Here is a 13,872-nt window from a genome sequence, read left to right on the forward strand (position 1 = left end):
GGTCCTGCGAAAGGATTTGCACTGGGGTCTCCAGGGGGATCCGCAGAGAAATTCCTCCCTCTCCATAACGAGAGGCCTAAGGCGGGGAAGAGGGAGGGGCTTGCCTCTTAGCGGGAGCAGACCTTTGTGAAGAGGCGGTTGTACTTTTCCCTCTCTTTACTCCCAGGATGGGGACCCCCGAGGGAAAGGCCCATGAATTGTGTGTCTGCAGGACATCCTATTCCTGTTAGATGTTCGCAGAGCTGCAGGACCACAGTCCCACCTGGTCTCAACCGAGCACAGATAAAATACCCGAGAGTGGGGTGGGGTGTTGGGGGGGTGTGCCTCCGAAGAGACAAAGATAGCTTCCCCCAACCTCCGCACCCCCACGCTGTAAGAGATACATATGCTCCTACAGCCTTTAAAACAGTGACCTATTTTCAGCTGTTTCAACTTAGTTACCTGCGATGGTAACCTGAGCAGGAGTGTCAAAGTAGTCTCCTGTAATTGTGATGTCTGTTCTTCCCCCAAGGCTGCCGGTCTCTGGGAACACAGACAGTACTTCTGCAAGTGGAAAAAGGAAGGTGAGCTTCTGAATATAGACCAGGATGTGACCCAGATAGTAATATAATAATAGAAACTATCAATAATTTATGTCTTTCCATAACTTTCTAAGACTAAGCCATAGTTGAAATTTTTTTCTAGTAATAGTCATTTTTAAATGTGTGTAATAAAAAAAGGACTCACATATAACAATATGGGTAATAGCATATATTATACGGGATCAATATTTGAAAGGAAAGAATAATGCAGGCACTCGAGCTGTCGGCAAAAATACCTATATACCTAATGCTTTCCTAGGGAATCTGTCATCTGACTGCAAGGACTCTATTTACAAGTCACAGAACAGGAAGTTATACTCAGTGGTAGGATTCAGCTGGTTCACACCGGTCCAGCACTGATACATAATTTTTGTTGAGTTTGATGAACCAGTTGTTAAAATGACACTTGTAATCACGGTTCTCTCTAAGGTGGGTGCCTGGGCAGCAGCCCAATGTGGAAATCACAAATTTACATTCCTTACTCTTTTTTAATGTTCATCTGCACAACAGTGTATTCTAAGCTCCTGTGGAAATGTCTATTCCATCTATAGGTGAAAAACATTGCAAGTGAGGACATCAATCAAGAATCAATATGGAGCCCTGGCTGGTTGGCTCAGCGGTAGAGCGTCGGCCTAGCGTGCGGAGGACCCGGGTTCGATTCCCGGCCAGGGCACACAGGAGAAGCGCCCATTTGCTTCTCCACCCCCCCACCCTCCTTCCTCTCTGTCTCTCTCTTCCCCTCCCGCAGCCAAGGTTCCATTGGAGCAAAGATGGCCCGGGCGCTGGGGATGGCTCTGTGGCCTCTGCCTCAGGCGCTAGAGTGGCTCTGGTCGCAACATGGCGACGCCCAGGATGGGCAGAGCATCGCCCCCTGGTGGGCAGAGCTTCGCCCCTGGTGGGCGTGCCGGGTGGATCCCGGTCGGGTGCATGCGGGAGTCTGTCTGACTGTCTCTCCCTGTTTCCAGCTTTAGAAAAATGGAAAAAAAAAAATTAAAAAAAAAAAAAAAAAAAGAATCAATATGGAAATAGCTTAAATAACAGTTCTATTGTTTTTTGTCAGGTATTAGTTAATATTTTTTCCTTAATATTTTAAAACTCTTATAATCTAATTTTGTGTACCTCTTTTATTGTTCTTATTTAAGTATTAAATGTATGAAATAGTAAACTACCTTTCAGTATATCTTTTTTTATACTTAAAGCGGTCATTAGGGCAGAGAATCGGTTGTTGAAGTATTTGAATCCCACCCCTCGTTATACTTTATGGAGGAATCAACTTTGCACGCATCAGGCAAAGCCTCAGCTCGTCCACTTGAGTCTGCAGTGTGCTCTGAACCAAAGAAGGGGTCACACTGTCCTGGGGACATTTGCTCTCCTCCCAGCCTACGTGCTCCCTCACCTCCCGGCTCACCACTCCACGCCCACTTCTTTCACGCGCCTCCTGACTGCTTCACAACCCTGCAGGAGTATGTCACATATCCCGAAGGGTTTCACTTTTCCTGACCCCTTCCTCTTCCACGATCAAACTTTGACAGTTCTAAATGTCATTCCCTCAAGGGGAAGGAGGAGCTGTGATCTATGATAAATTGAAGGGCCGCAGAGCTAATTATGAATGGTTACCACTTCCAAACGTGAATTTTATCAGGGCATTTCCTGTGCAGCACTTTTGTCATTGACACAAAGCAGAGGAGGCATATGGGGGGCAACGATGGATCCCCCCATTCAAATATCAATGTTCACCACATAATAATAACTCCTTTCTTTTTACCAACTATTTTATAATTCTTTTCAACATTCACAGAGCACCTACTGTGTGGTGTGGCACAAGGGATGGAAAGATGAATTCAAAACAGTTCCCATCCTCAAGGGAAGCGGAAGGATGAGGAAGGGCACGTGCCAGAACATATCATTATCATACCTCGGCTCCGTGAAATCAGAGCGAGGAGATGAACGGGCCTAGGAGAGGTTTACGTGAGGGTGGTAGATACGGTAGAGTAGAAAGAAATTTCTAGAAATGATATCTGAGCTGAATGTTAACAGATACATTCGAACTGGCCAAGTGAAGGGGAAATAATGGGGAAGGGCGTTTTCAGGGTGTGTGTGGACAGAGGAGGCGCACAGTGCATTCGAGTGTCCCTGGAGCAGGAGAGAAGGTGGAGCTGCGACAGCAGACAAGGGGGGGGGGGTGTCAGAGCGTGGGCGTTCCCTGCAGGGGGTGGGGAGCCTCTGGTGAGCAGGGGAGAGGCATCAGGTGTGCAAATGGTGGTGGCTCTGCTGCGCAGGGATCCTCAGGGACAAATGGCAGGTTGGGGCCCCTTAGAAACTTCTGCAGCATTCAGGCAAGACATGATGAAGTCCTGAGTCAAAGCAATGGTCATAGAGGCAGAGTGGATACATCATATTTAAGAAATATATGGGAGGTAAAACTGGTGGAGATTGATGATCGCACTGATGTGGAGATAAGCCCTAGATTATGCTCATCTGCTTCTTCCAACAACTTTTAGAGTTAGAAGGACAAATAACATTTTGTCCACTCCATAGATGGTTGGCTGGGGTTCAGAAAGGCTGATGATGACTTAACCAACCTCAACTCAGCTTGGGCCCTTGGCACTGGCCACATTCTCTCTCCCCAGAGCCTCCTCTGCTAGGAAGATGTTCTGGCCTGAGACTCCACATCCCAAGAAGACCCTGGTGCTGGAACTATGTATGAAATAGCTGTATGATCAGAGGTACCGTCAGCCTGTCTGACAGTCAGGGTTCGATACTGATGGGCAGGCTCACAGTGGAGCTTGGGGGGGGGGGGCGGGAGGCGAGCAGTCCTCCCATAGTATGTTGATATGTGCACAAGGCTTGGAATTAGGTCTGCCCATTCTAGCACTAGGCACTTTGCACAGATTTCTTTGCCTCTCTGAGTCTTTCTTCTGCATAATTAGGCTAGGATCATCTATCTTATAGTTAAATGAAATAAATATTGAGATTGTAGGTAACCCATTCAGGAAGGGCCTTCCCATCATGAAACTCCTTGTGTTGCTGCTGTCACTCTCTCCACCACCTCTGTGCTCCCTCAAACTTACTCCAAAAGGGACTAGTTACCCCGTTTAAAGGACTAAAGGGCAAGGGTAGAAATCCTGCTTTTGCAGAATTACGCTATCAAGGGTGTGAATAGCATTTGCACCATGACCTTCAAAATGTCTTGTACTTTTGGCAGAAGTAGATTCTGCTGCCTCTGGATTCTGAGCCTCCTCGCAGCCATTTCCCCAGTGGCTTTGGGATTGTATTCAAGCCTAAAATCTAAGGTCTTTAGGTCCAGCGTGCTACCACTGAATGGAGTGCACAGTTTCATGCAACTTTCTAATTCTCAGCATTTGTTTCTTCAAATGGAGGTTTACTCATCAATAGCAACACGGTAGTTTAGCGTTGGTGAACGCTAAAATCATAAAACAGCAAATCATAAATTGCTGAACGAATGCTCAGAGGTGAGATGCTAAAGGAACCGGAAATATGTGCTTTTAGATTGTTCAGGGCTCCCTCTCTTCTGTCATTTTTCAGAACAAGAATGGCCACCCTCTTCCTCACCAGTCTATCCCCAGAGGCTTTTATGGGAGTCTAGGATGGAGCCTTTCTAAGATAGCAACTAAAACTGACCCTCATACAAGCAACTCATTCTCACCCCAAACCAGAGGATCATCCATGATGGCCAGGACAGCTTCCCGTGTTAATGGTCATAGAGAAATGGCCAAAAGGAAGGGAAGGAGGGTCCAACCCTCAGTGAGGCGTGAAGAAAGGAGTGAGGGCTTCAGGTAAAGGGAACAGTACCTGAGAACGTCTGGTACAGGAAGAGGTCCTGCTTAGCGCTGACCAGCCATGCATTCTTGTGTACCACTGACCTTCAAGAAAGACAAAATTGTGTTTGGGGTGAACATATCATCTGAAATTACATTTTAAGAAAATGGTTGCCAGAAGGAAGATTGTAAACTAACTTCCAGTGATCTTTAGAACAGTTTAAATACCAGCTCCTTTGATGGCTAGAGGATGATAGAAACAGGAAAAAGTGTGTATTCACATATAGAAAATGATTGTATGAAAATAATAATACCAATTTCACAGAAAGCATGAAATGGAATGATGGATGTGGAAGGGCTTGATATGGAGCTGGCCTATAGCAGATACTCAGTAGATATTCGTTTTATTTCCTCCTCCTTGAGAGGAGAGGAGAGGAGAGGAGAGGAGAAGAAGAGGAGGGGAGGAGAGGGGAGGGGAGGGGAGAGGAGAGGAGAGGGGAGGGGAGGGGAGGGGAGGGGAGGAGGGGAGGGGAGGGGAGAGGAGAGGACAGGAGAAGAAGAGGAGAGGAGGGGAGGGGAGGGGAGAGGAGATGAGAGGAGAGGGGAGGGGAGGGAAGGGGAGGAGGGGAGGGGAGGGGAGGAGGGGAGAGGAGAGGAGAGGAGAGGAGAGGAGAGGAGAGGAGAGGAGAGGAGAGGAGAGGAGAGAAGAGGAGAGGAGAGGAGAAGAAGAGGAGGGGAGGAGAGGGGAGGGGAGGGCAGAGGAGAGGAGAGGGGAGGGGAGGGGAGGGGAGGGGAGGGGAGGGGAGGGGAGGGGAGGGGAGGGGAGGGGAGGAGGGGAGGGGAGGGGAGAGGAGAGGAGAAGAAGAGGAGAGGAGGGGAGGGGAGGGGAGAGGAGACGAGAGGAGAGGGGAGGGGAGGGAAGGGGAGGAGGGGAGGGGAGGGGAGGAGGGGAGGGGAGGAGGGGAGGGGAGAGGAGAGGAGAGGAGAGGAGAGGAGAGGAGAGGAGAGGAGAGGAGAGGAGAGGAGAGGAGAGGAGAGGAGAGGAGAGGAGAGGAGAGGAGAGAGAATACTCCTACTGTGGACTGTGTAGCTATGGGTAAGTGTCACTGTCATCACTATGAAATCAATATTATTTAGACAATGAATTTTTAAGGAAAAAACCTGCCAAATTATATAGTGAAAGAACATGAGGTAAAATACAGAAAAAAAAATTAATTCTAATTTACTCTGCATAGCTCTATGAAATTTACACCCTTTCCATCATGAAGTTCCTGGAATAGTATAATGTATTTTATTGAATTGTGTACTGTTTTAAATTTACAGTGTTACAAGATTACTCATGAGGTAATTCTCAAAATGCTGTATGTTCGGTAAAGAAGTGTGTTTAGGTTGGCTCGCTTGTATTTTGCACTGGCGTGGGCAGCGCTGCTCTGTGTATGTAGTCTGTGCGAGGTTGTGGGTGCTGCCTCAGGGCGGCAGATTGCAAATTGCAGGATGCCTCCCTCCATGGAGAGGGGCCATTGTTTGCTACTGTTTGCTGGAGAAGGGTTATTTCTGCCCAGTCTGTTTTGCTGGAGGTTCCAGAGAGAGAGAAAGAGAGAGAGAGAGAGAGAGAGAGAGAGAGTGCTGAGGGGCTTGGGAGCCCTGAGATTTCAGCCCGGCCTGTTTTGCTGGGGAGTGCTGAGGCTGGTGGGGGCTAGTGAGTCCAGAGAGTGAGTCCAAAGGGGGTCAGGGCTTGGGAGCCCTGAGTGAGAGGGAAGCGATCTTCCCTGCCTGTTTGCTTGCCCACTGTTACGAGACTGTAATAAACGGAATGGCCCACCATTTTCTGTCCCCACAGTTCCTTTACCATCTGCCTGAATCCAATGGGAACCCGCATGACCATGGCGGCGGCCACAGGCCGTACACTGTACCATCATCACATTAATGTAATTACATTGCCTCAAGATGAGTGCACAGGATACAATTGTATTCACCCAAATAAAAGAAATCAAGTTGGTACACAGGGTTTCGTTATTCTATTCTGTTCATGTGTATTTGAAACTTTTACTATACAAGGTTTAAGAAAGTAAGCAAGATAAGAGAGAGATAATGCAGAACAAAGATAAATTTGGTTACTCTTGTACTTACTTTCCTTTGTTAAACACGGAGAAACTAACATTCTGGGAACCTGTAACAAAAAGAGACAGACATTAGCACAGGAACATGCAGGAATCTCCTGGGCCAGGCCGTTGCTACCATCAGCCCAAGGACACCAGACACCATCAAGTTATGATCTAAGCCTATAATTTCCTCAAGGGTGCCCCAACCAAATCCCTCCAAGATCTGTCCCATCAGCAATGTTGACATCCAACAAGAAAAGGAGAAATGTAATTGCAGATGGCAGGGTGGAGTTCAGGCTTAGAGAGACCAACTGAGAAACCCTACTCCACTGATGACTAGCTTCGGTTTTTATCACTTGCAAAGTGAAAATAATTCCACCAACCTCACAGGTTTATTGTAAGGATTACATTAGTTTATTTTTAAACTGCTTTACATAGGGTTTTTCAGGGAGTACTCAACAAATGGTAGCTACCATTATCATTCTCATGAGAACCAATTATTGTCATAGTTTTTTTTCCCCAGACACAGAGAAAGAAATAGATATGACTTTAAAATGGATAGTTCTCAAACATACCGATATAGTTTCCTTCCACACGGCACTGCAGAGTGCCAAGACCGTGGTCTTCCTGAACAGGGTAGCTAGGGAAAGAACCAAAAGTCTGAGATGACAATCACCATACAACTCAGTGCAGAAGTTCGAACTCCTTAGCCATAAGATAATAAGAATAAGAATAAAAGAATAAGACTAAGAATAAAAGAATAAGATAATAAAAGCAAATCAGAGAATATTGGTAGATTCTGAAGGTCTAATGAGGTCATTGGAGCAAATGCTTAGGGTAGTGTTAACTAGAGTTGCCATCTCATTTGCCACCAGTCAAAAACACAGTGTGACAGACAACATTTCATGTACTCTTACCCTCTATTCAGTCCTGTTTTTCCAAAATCTATGTTATGACAAGGATAGCAAAATTCTTATTTAAAAAAAAAAAATCTGTTAGTAAGTTTGAACCCAAAACAGGACAATTCTGAGCAAACAAACATAAGACACCAGGAAGAAACCACATTTTAAAATTTGACTCTAGAAAATGCCAGTCCTAGAAAGCTGAGCCATGGAGTATAATTCTTATGATGACCCCAGAGGAAGGTTAATCCACTTAGTCCAGAGCAAAGTGAAAAGCCAGCAGAAGTGTTGTTTATCTGAACTGTAAGCATGTGCACACACACTTGTTTTTTTAAATTTCATTAAAATAAATAACAAATAAATACATTTTATTGCTTTTTTTCTTTAGCTAATCATTATAGAAAAGTGGTTAAGTGTATGAACTCTGGAGGCTGGTTAGTCAGTTAGAGTTCACATCTTAGCTCTGCCACTTTCTCTTTGTGAGACACTGGGCAAGTGACTTAACCTCTGTGCCTCAATTACTTTACCTATAAAATGAGACTAATAACTATGTACTGATGAGGTTACTGAGTGGCTTAAATATAAGGCATTGAAGCAAGGCGTGGCTCTCTGTAAGCACTTAGTAAGTTGTAGCTATTGTTTTTAAGAAAGGTTTTAAAATCCCCTTCAGTTTGCATTTTGAATCAATTACTGTGTCTTTTCCAGTAAGTCTAAAGATAAAGCATTCAACAGTATGGGTAATTTTAATTAAAAAATAGCTCTGTGTTTGTGTGTGTGTGTGTGTGCGCGTGCGCTCCACCCAAACAGAAGAACCAAAAAGTACATATGTTAACAAGAAAGACACTCACCAACTTCCAGTCCGCCTGTTTACAAGAGAGCAAGGAGTGACCCATTTGTCTCCTTGAGCTTCCAAGATCAATGGGCTGGATGAAAAATGAGGAAAAAGACAAGAGACAACAATAATACAATGCCTCTAGCAAGCATTCCAGACAACACTCAGGAAACACTGTCAAGAACTTTCTCCTCGGATTGATGGGACATTACTGCAGGTGGGTGACGCCTGCCCCCTGGGGAGATGTATCCAATTCTCAGCCTGAAGGTAGGGGTGCACAGCACCGTCTCATGGTTCATCCTTTCACACCTCAGAGGGAGTTTTCTCTCCTGAGAAATCTTCATCACCTCCACACTGGCTAGAGTGGGCCTACACAAAGTTACAGCAGACTTTATGCCTTTGTTCCCCCTTTCAAAGGTAGTATCCCAGACCAAGGCTGAAGTGGAGACCAAGTAGTGAATATGGTGCGTTGCCAAAGGTATGCTTTGGGCTTATATCCTACACACACACACTCACACACACACACACACACACACACACAATTCCCCTTCGAGACAAGTTGACCATTACTTAATGCTAGAAATGCAGATCTTGAGAGTTGTCAAGTTCTGCTATCTTCAAGTAGGGAAGAATCAAAGAGAAGAAGCAGAACAGAGGAGGATGCCCCATCCTGCCCAGGGGTGGAGGAAAAATTAGACACAGTATATAGAACCAACTGCACCGAGCGTATGGTAAGATTATGTTCCGTTTACTTCATAAATTTCTCACTATAATTGTTTCAGAGGTTGAATAACCACCATTGCTTAGAGCTTCCCACAAACATCACAACTTCAACACTTCCTTCTTTTTCTCCTCTCTTCTTAGCCTGGATGGCTTATCATGTTCCATTTATTTTTTTTAATCTCCAATGAAAAAAAGTTATGTTGACATCCTAATCACTCCCAGAAAACATTAAAGTCTTTTCCTGTATCGTCTTTCGTATTTCCCCTGATCACACTCAGAGAATCTCTAAATGCATCAACCACGCAAGGAAGTTAATGGTCTTTGGGATTCACACATCATATTATAAAGAATTCATTTTTCCTGACAAACAGAAGATAGAGGGTAAGAATCAAAAAAGGAAGTCCGCAGAGGCAATTCCAGTACAATTCACACTGAGCCCAGAGTTACTAGTTGTCAGTAAATAAATGCACAAACTTAATCGACCAGTCACAATTACATTAACGAAGTTTGCTGAAGCCCAGCTCACCAGGCACCATAAACTGCAAAGAGGAAAATAGAAATTCCGTGCCAACTGCTTACAATTTATTGCTATCAGGGAAGCTGGCCCCAGGAAACAAGGCAGCATCTTTGTAACTAGCCGTACATCGAAACAAACACGCACTTACCTGTCGATGTATTCAGCATCCAAATCAAAGGTTTCCAGTCTTCCTGTGATAATCCAGCCATACACATGTATTAGTTGTCCTGTTTTGAGAAGATTTTTTAAAATGTAATATACTTAGCTGAAACTCTAAATGTATAACATAAACTGTATTTCTTTTTTATACATCTACTCAAGATGGCTAATTTGGCCATGACTCAGAATATTTATTTTTTTATAAACTGTCCAACAGGAAAGGATCCTAAAATATGATCCAGTGATTATATTACAGCTTACAAAGGCTAAGGTAATCAATTATTGCAATCATAGATTTAATGGTCTATGTATGGAGCACAGAAGGAAGAATGAGTCTCCCTCACATAATGAGTACCATGAAGCACGAGGCTTTTAAGAGGTAGAGGCAGGTTTCCATACACAGCCATGTTCCATTAGCTCGCCTGTGCGTAGACCATCTACCCAGCATGCCTTGGGGTTCTCCACACTCCATAAGACTTTCCTCTGGACACTTACTAATATGAACACCTGTGATATGAGGAGGCTTGTACCACCTGATATGGATGAGTATTCAGAGACACTAAACTTTTTTCCATATCTCAGAGTATACAAGATAAATCTCATGATTGACGCAAATGGATAGAAAGAAAAGAGAGAGCATGAGACAGCAGCAGAATGATGGCTTAAAGGATAGCATTTCATGCTCATTTCATAAATGCATTCATGTTCTAAGGTCGAGCAGATTGGGGATCCACAAACAGCTGGTGTGTGCCTTGTCTGCTAAAATTCGGAAGACTTCTGCTGGGTGTCCTCTCTGTGACTTGCTAGGCTTTCCACTGGGTATTAAGTTGTCTTTCAATACTCCCCTCTTCTGAGTTCATAGAATGAGGTTATAGGCATCAGCCATCTCCTGTCAGCATGGTGCACTCGGTACTACCCTGAGCCCCTCTGCCTATAGGAGTTGGGAACGAATCTAAACTAGCCCCTTGCCAGAAAGAATTTGGGGTCCCCTACATGAGCTGACCACTTCCGTGGTTGAAAAATACCTACACTTACTTCTGTGGAATGGCACAGAGCAAGTTTTTCAGCAAATGCACCGCAGCAAGGTAATGATGTTACAGATAACCACAGAACGCCACAGCCTGGGAAAAGGTGCCTTCCAAACAATGACAGAATTCAAGCATCTACGCTGCAATCTTTCAGCGTCATATACCATGTTTAGAGATGAGGCATAGTCAAAAGTGAAGTGGTTACCAGAGGGAAGGGGTGGGGGGAGGGGAGTAAAGAGGGCCGAATATACAGTGACAGAAAGTGCTTTGACTTTGGGTCATTGACACATGCAAACAATAGTTCACATGCTGTGGAGATGTATACTTGAAACCTATGTGCTCCTGTGGACCAATGTCAATCCATTAAATTTAATTTCTAAATTTAAATATATATATATATATATATATATATATATATATAGTGACAGAGACAGAGAGAGGGACAGATAGAGACAGACAGGAAGGGATAGAGATGAGAAGCATCAATTCTTTGTTGTGGCTCCTTAGTTGTTCATTGATTGCTTTCTCATATGTGCCTTGACTGGGGGGGGGGGGGGCTACAGCAGACCAAGTGACCCCTTGCTCAAGCCAGTGACCTTGGGTCCAAGCTGGTGAGCCTTGCTCAAACCAGATGAGCCTGTGCTCAAACTGGCAACCTCGAGGTTTTGAACCTGGGTCCTCTGCATCCCAGTCCAACACTCTATCCACTGTGCCACTGCCTGGTCAGGCTAAATCAGGGGTCGGGAACTTATGGCTCGCGAGCCAGATGTGGCTCTTTTGATGGCTGCATCTGGCTTGCTGACAAATCTTTAATAAAAAAAATAATAATGTTAAAAATATAAAACATTCTCATGTATTACAATCCATTCATTTCCTACCGCTCATGTTCATGGTTGCGGGTGGCTGGAGCCAATCACAGCTGTCCTCGGGGACAACACCAAATTTTTATTGGATAATGCATAATGTACACAGATCGTTGTATGGCTCTCACAAAATTACATTTTAAAATATGTGGCATTCATGGCTCTCTCAGCCAAAACCCCTGACCCCTGGGCTAAATTAATATATTTTTTTTTTAAGAAATTGTCCCCTTCACATTGTGCTTGTGTTTTAATAATGAGAAATGACTTTCTTCTGCAGTCATTAAATGACTGGCACTAAAACAATGGGAATCTTCCAGGAAGTATTACCACCACTTTACAGGTGAGTGGATAGAAAGAAAGGGAACCTAATGACTTAGACAAAGGTTATTGTCTGAAGCAAAAGCCCATTGTCTGATGGTCTGCTACTGCCAACAATCTGATGGTCTACTGCTACTGACTTTGGTGGACATGATTTCTGGCTTTGACAAGCACAGTTTTAGAAACTATTGACAGGTCATAGAAATTAAGAATTCTTGTGAGTTTCTGTTTTGTCTCTAACAAAAAAAGCCCAACAGAAATCTGACAAATGGCTAAGGCAGATCATGATGCTGGAGGAGTCTGCGTCACAGTGAACAACTGTTGACCACATATAGAAATTCAGCTGCTCATAAAACATCGTCTCTCCTGTCCCCACCACCTCCCCCGTCTCCTGGCTGCAACTCTGGGCAGGCTTCCCAGATGAAATGAGAGTAATCGTCTGGAAAGTGATTGCAAAGATGCAGCCGGGTGGATCCTGCCCGGGGGGACCACTCCAAACAGGCCAGTCACCGATTGTTCCCCCGGAAGGTGGAGGAGACAGTGTGTGGAAGTTAAACCCAGTGGGAGAAATGGGCTTGACAGATCCGGGTACCAGCTGACATCCCATTTCACACTTCTAAGGGTTGCCTCTGTCCTCATCTTTCACTCTAATGAGACTGCTGCCATCTCAACAGGAGCTTTTCAACATCAGAGCGGCAGGGACCAAACGTCTGCCTGTGATTTTCATAGGACCACATCTCTGTTTCTTTCTCCCTCTCTGTCTCTCTATCTCTCTCTCTTTAGTATGTTCATATGTGTGTGTGTGTGTGAGAGAGAGAGAGAGAGAGAGAGAGAGAGAGAGAGAGAGGAACAGACAGGAAGGGAGAGAGAAGAGAAGAATCAACTCATAGTTGTTGCTCCTTAGTTGTTCATTGATTGCTTTCCCATCTGTGCCTTGATGGGGGAGGAGATCCAGTTGAGCCAGTGACCCCTTGCTCAAGCCAGAAACCTTGGGCTTCAAGCCAGTGACCTTTGGGCTCAAGCCAGCAACTCTGCACTCAAACTGGTGAGCCCACGCTCAAGCCCACGACCTCAGGCTTTCAAACCTGGATCCTCAGTGTCCCAGGTCAACACTGTACCCACTGCGCCATCACCTGATCAGGCGGACCACATCTCTTTTTAATAAAACATCATGTCTTGATTATTCAGGCAAGTTGAAAGAAACAGATCCGTGAATAGCCCACATTAATAAGATAAAGCTGAATTTATATTCCTTAGGATATAATGTAAATACACACATACACAATCTGTGTCTATATACACACAGAAATGTAAAAACACTTTTTAGTAACTCAGATCCTCATTTTGACATTCTTGAGCAGTCAGGCCATTCAAAACAACCAGTCAGATTATGCAGTTAGACACAACCACATATAAAAATTTGGCAACTTGTATTCCTACACTTATACCATCTGGAAAACATGAACAAATGAAAAACCTAAGAATTTGCCAAGAATCAGGCAGCAAACTATATATTTATAACCCTCACTGTGTTTACGACGTGGTTTTAAAGCGGGTTTAGCAGTTCCCACATCTCTTGGTTGTGATCCCTTCTTTAATGAAGTCCCTCCGCTTTCTCCTCTTCTCTGCTATCCCTGTGGCCTTTGCTTACCTCTGAGCTAAGTCATGAGCAAACCCCCAGGATAAGGATCAGGGTTAATGGCCTTTATGTGGAATCCAACACAACACAACACAGGAGAAAATGTTGGGCATATGGGCTCACTCTGGCTTCTGACTGTGTAGGTTCAAATCTCTGCTGTATACTTATTAGCATATAACTTTAGGCAAGTTACTTAACCTTTTGGTATCTCATTTCCTCATTTGTAGAATGGGAATAATAATAGTTCTTCTATCATCAGGTTCTTGTGAGGATATAATAATACAATATAGGCCAAATGCTTGAACAGAACCTGGCTCACAGTAAGTTTCATTAAGCTTTGCTGTTATGTGGACAACTATATATAGTTAAAAGCAATGACAATTCTATTTCCTCCATTCTCTAGCAGCACTTGAGTTGATTTTGTGGCCT

The 13,872-nt window shown here is 44.4% G+C and overlaps 1 protein-coding gene across 6 annotated transcripts in view; it reads right to left on the minus strand.

Annotated features, from left to right (window-relative positions):
* PKHD1 (PKHD1 ciliary IPT domain containing fibrocystin/polyductin) overlaps positions 1 to 13,872 on the minus strand; it is a 495,803-nt gene that overhangs the window by 463,068 nt on the left and 18,863 nt on the right. For all 6 annotated transcript variants that reach the window (XR_010728191.1, XM_066252548.1, XM_066252523.1 and 3 more), the window contains exons 7-12: positions 9,585 to 9,663; positions 8,213 to 8,287; positions 7,038 to 7,102; positions 6,491 to 6,530; positions 4,395 to 4,465; positions 442 to 543 (exon numbers count right to left, since the gene is read on the minus strand). Coding sequence is in view for 5 of the 6 variants with exons in the window: in XM_066252548.1 (XP_066108645.1) it covers positions 442 to 543; positions 4,395 to 4,465; positions 6,491 to 6,530; positions 7,038 to 7,102; positions 8,213 to 8,287; positions 9,585 to 9,663 (432 nt within the window). In the remaining variant the exon portion in view is untranslated. The remainder of the gene's footprint in view (positions 1 to 441; positions 544 to 4,394; positions 4,466 to 6,490; positions 6,531 to 7,037; positions 7,103 to 8,212; positions 8,288 to 9,584; positions 9,664 to 13,872) is intronic.

The sequence above is a fragment of the Saccopteryx bilineata genome, chromosome 1 (genome assembly GCF_036850765.1).
Source record: "Saccopteryx bilineata isolate mSacBil1 chromosome 1, mSacBil1_pri_phased_curated, whole genome shotgun sequence".
Taxonomy (NCBI): domain Eukaryota; kingdom Metazoa; phylum Chordata; class Mammalia; order Chiroptera; family Emballonuridae; genus Saccopteryx; species Saccopteryx bilineata.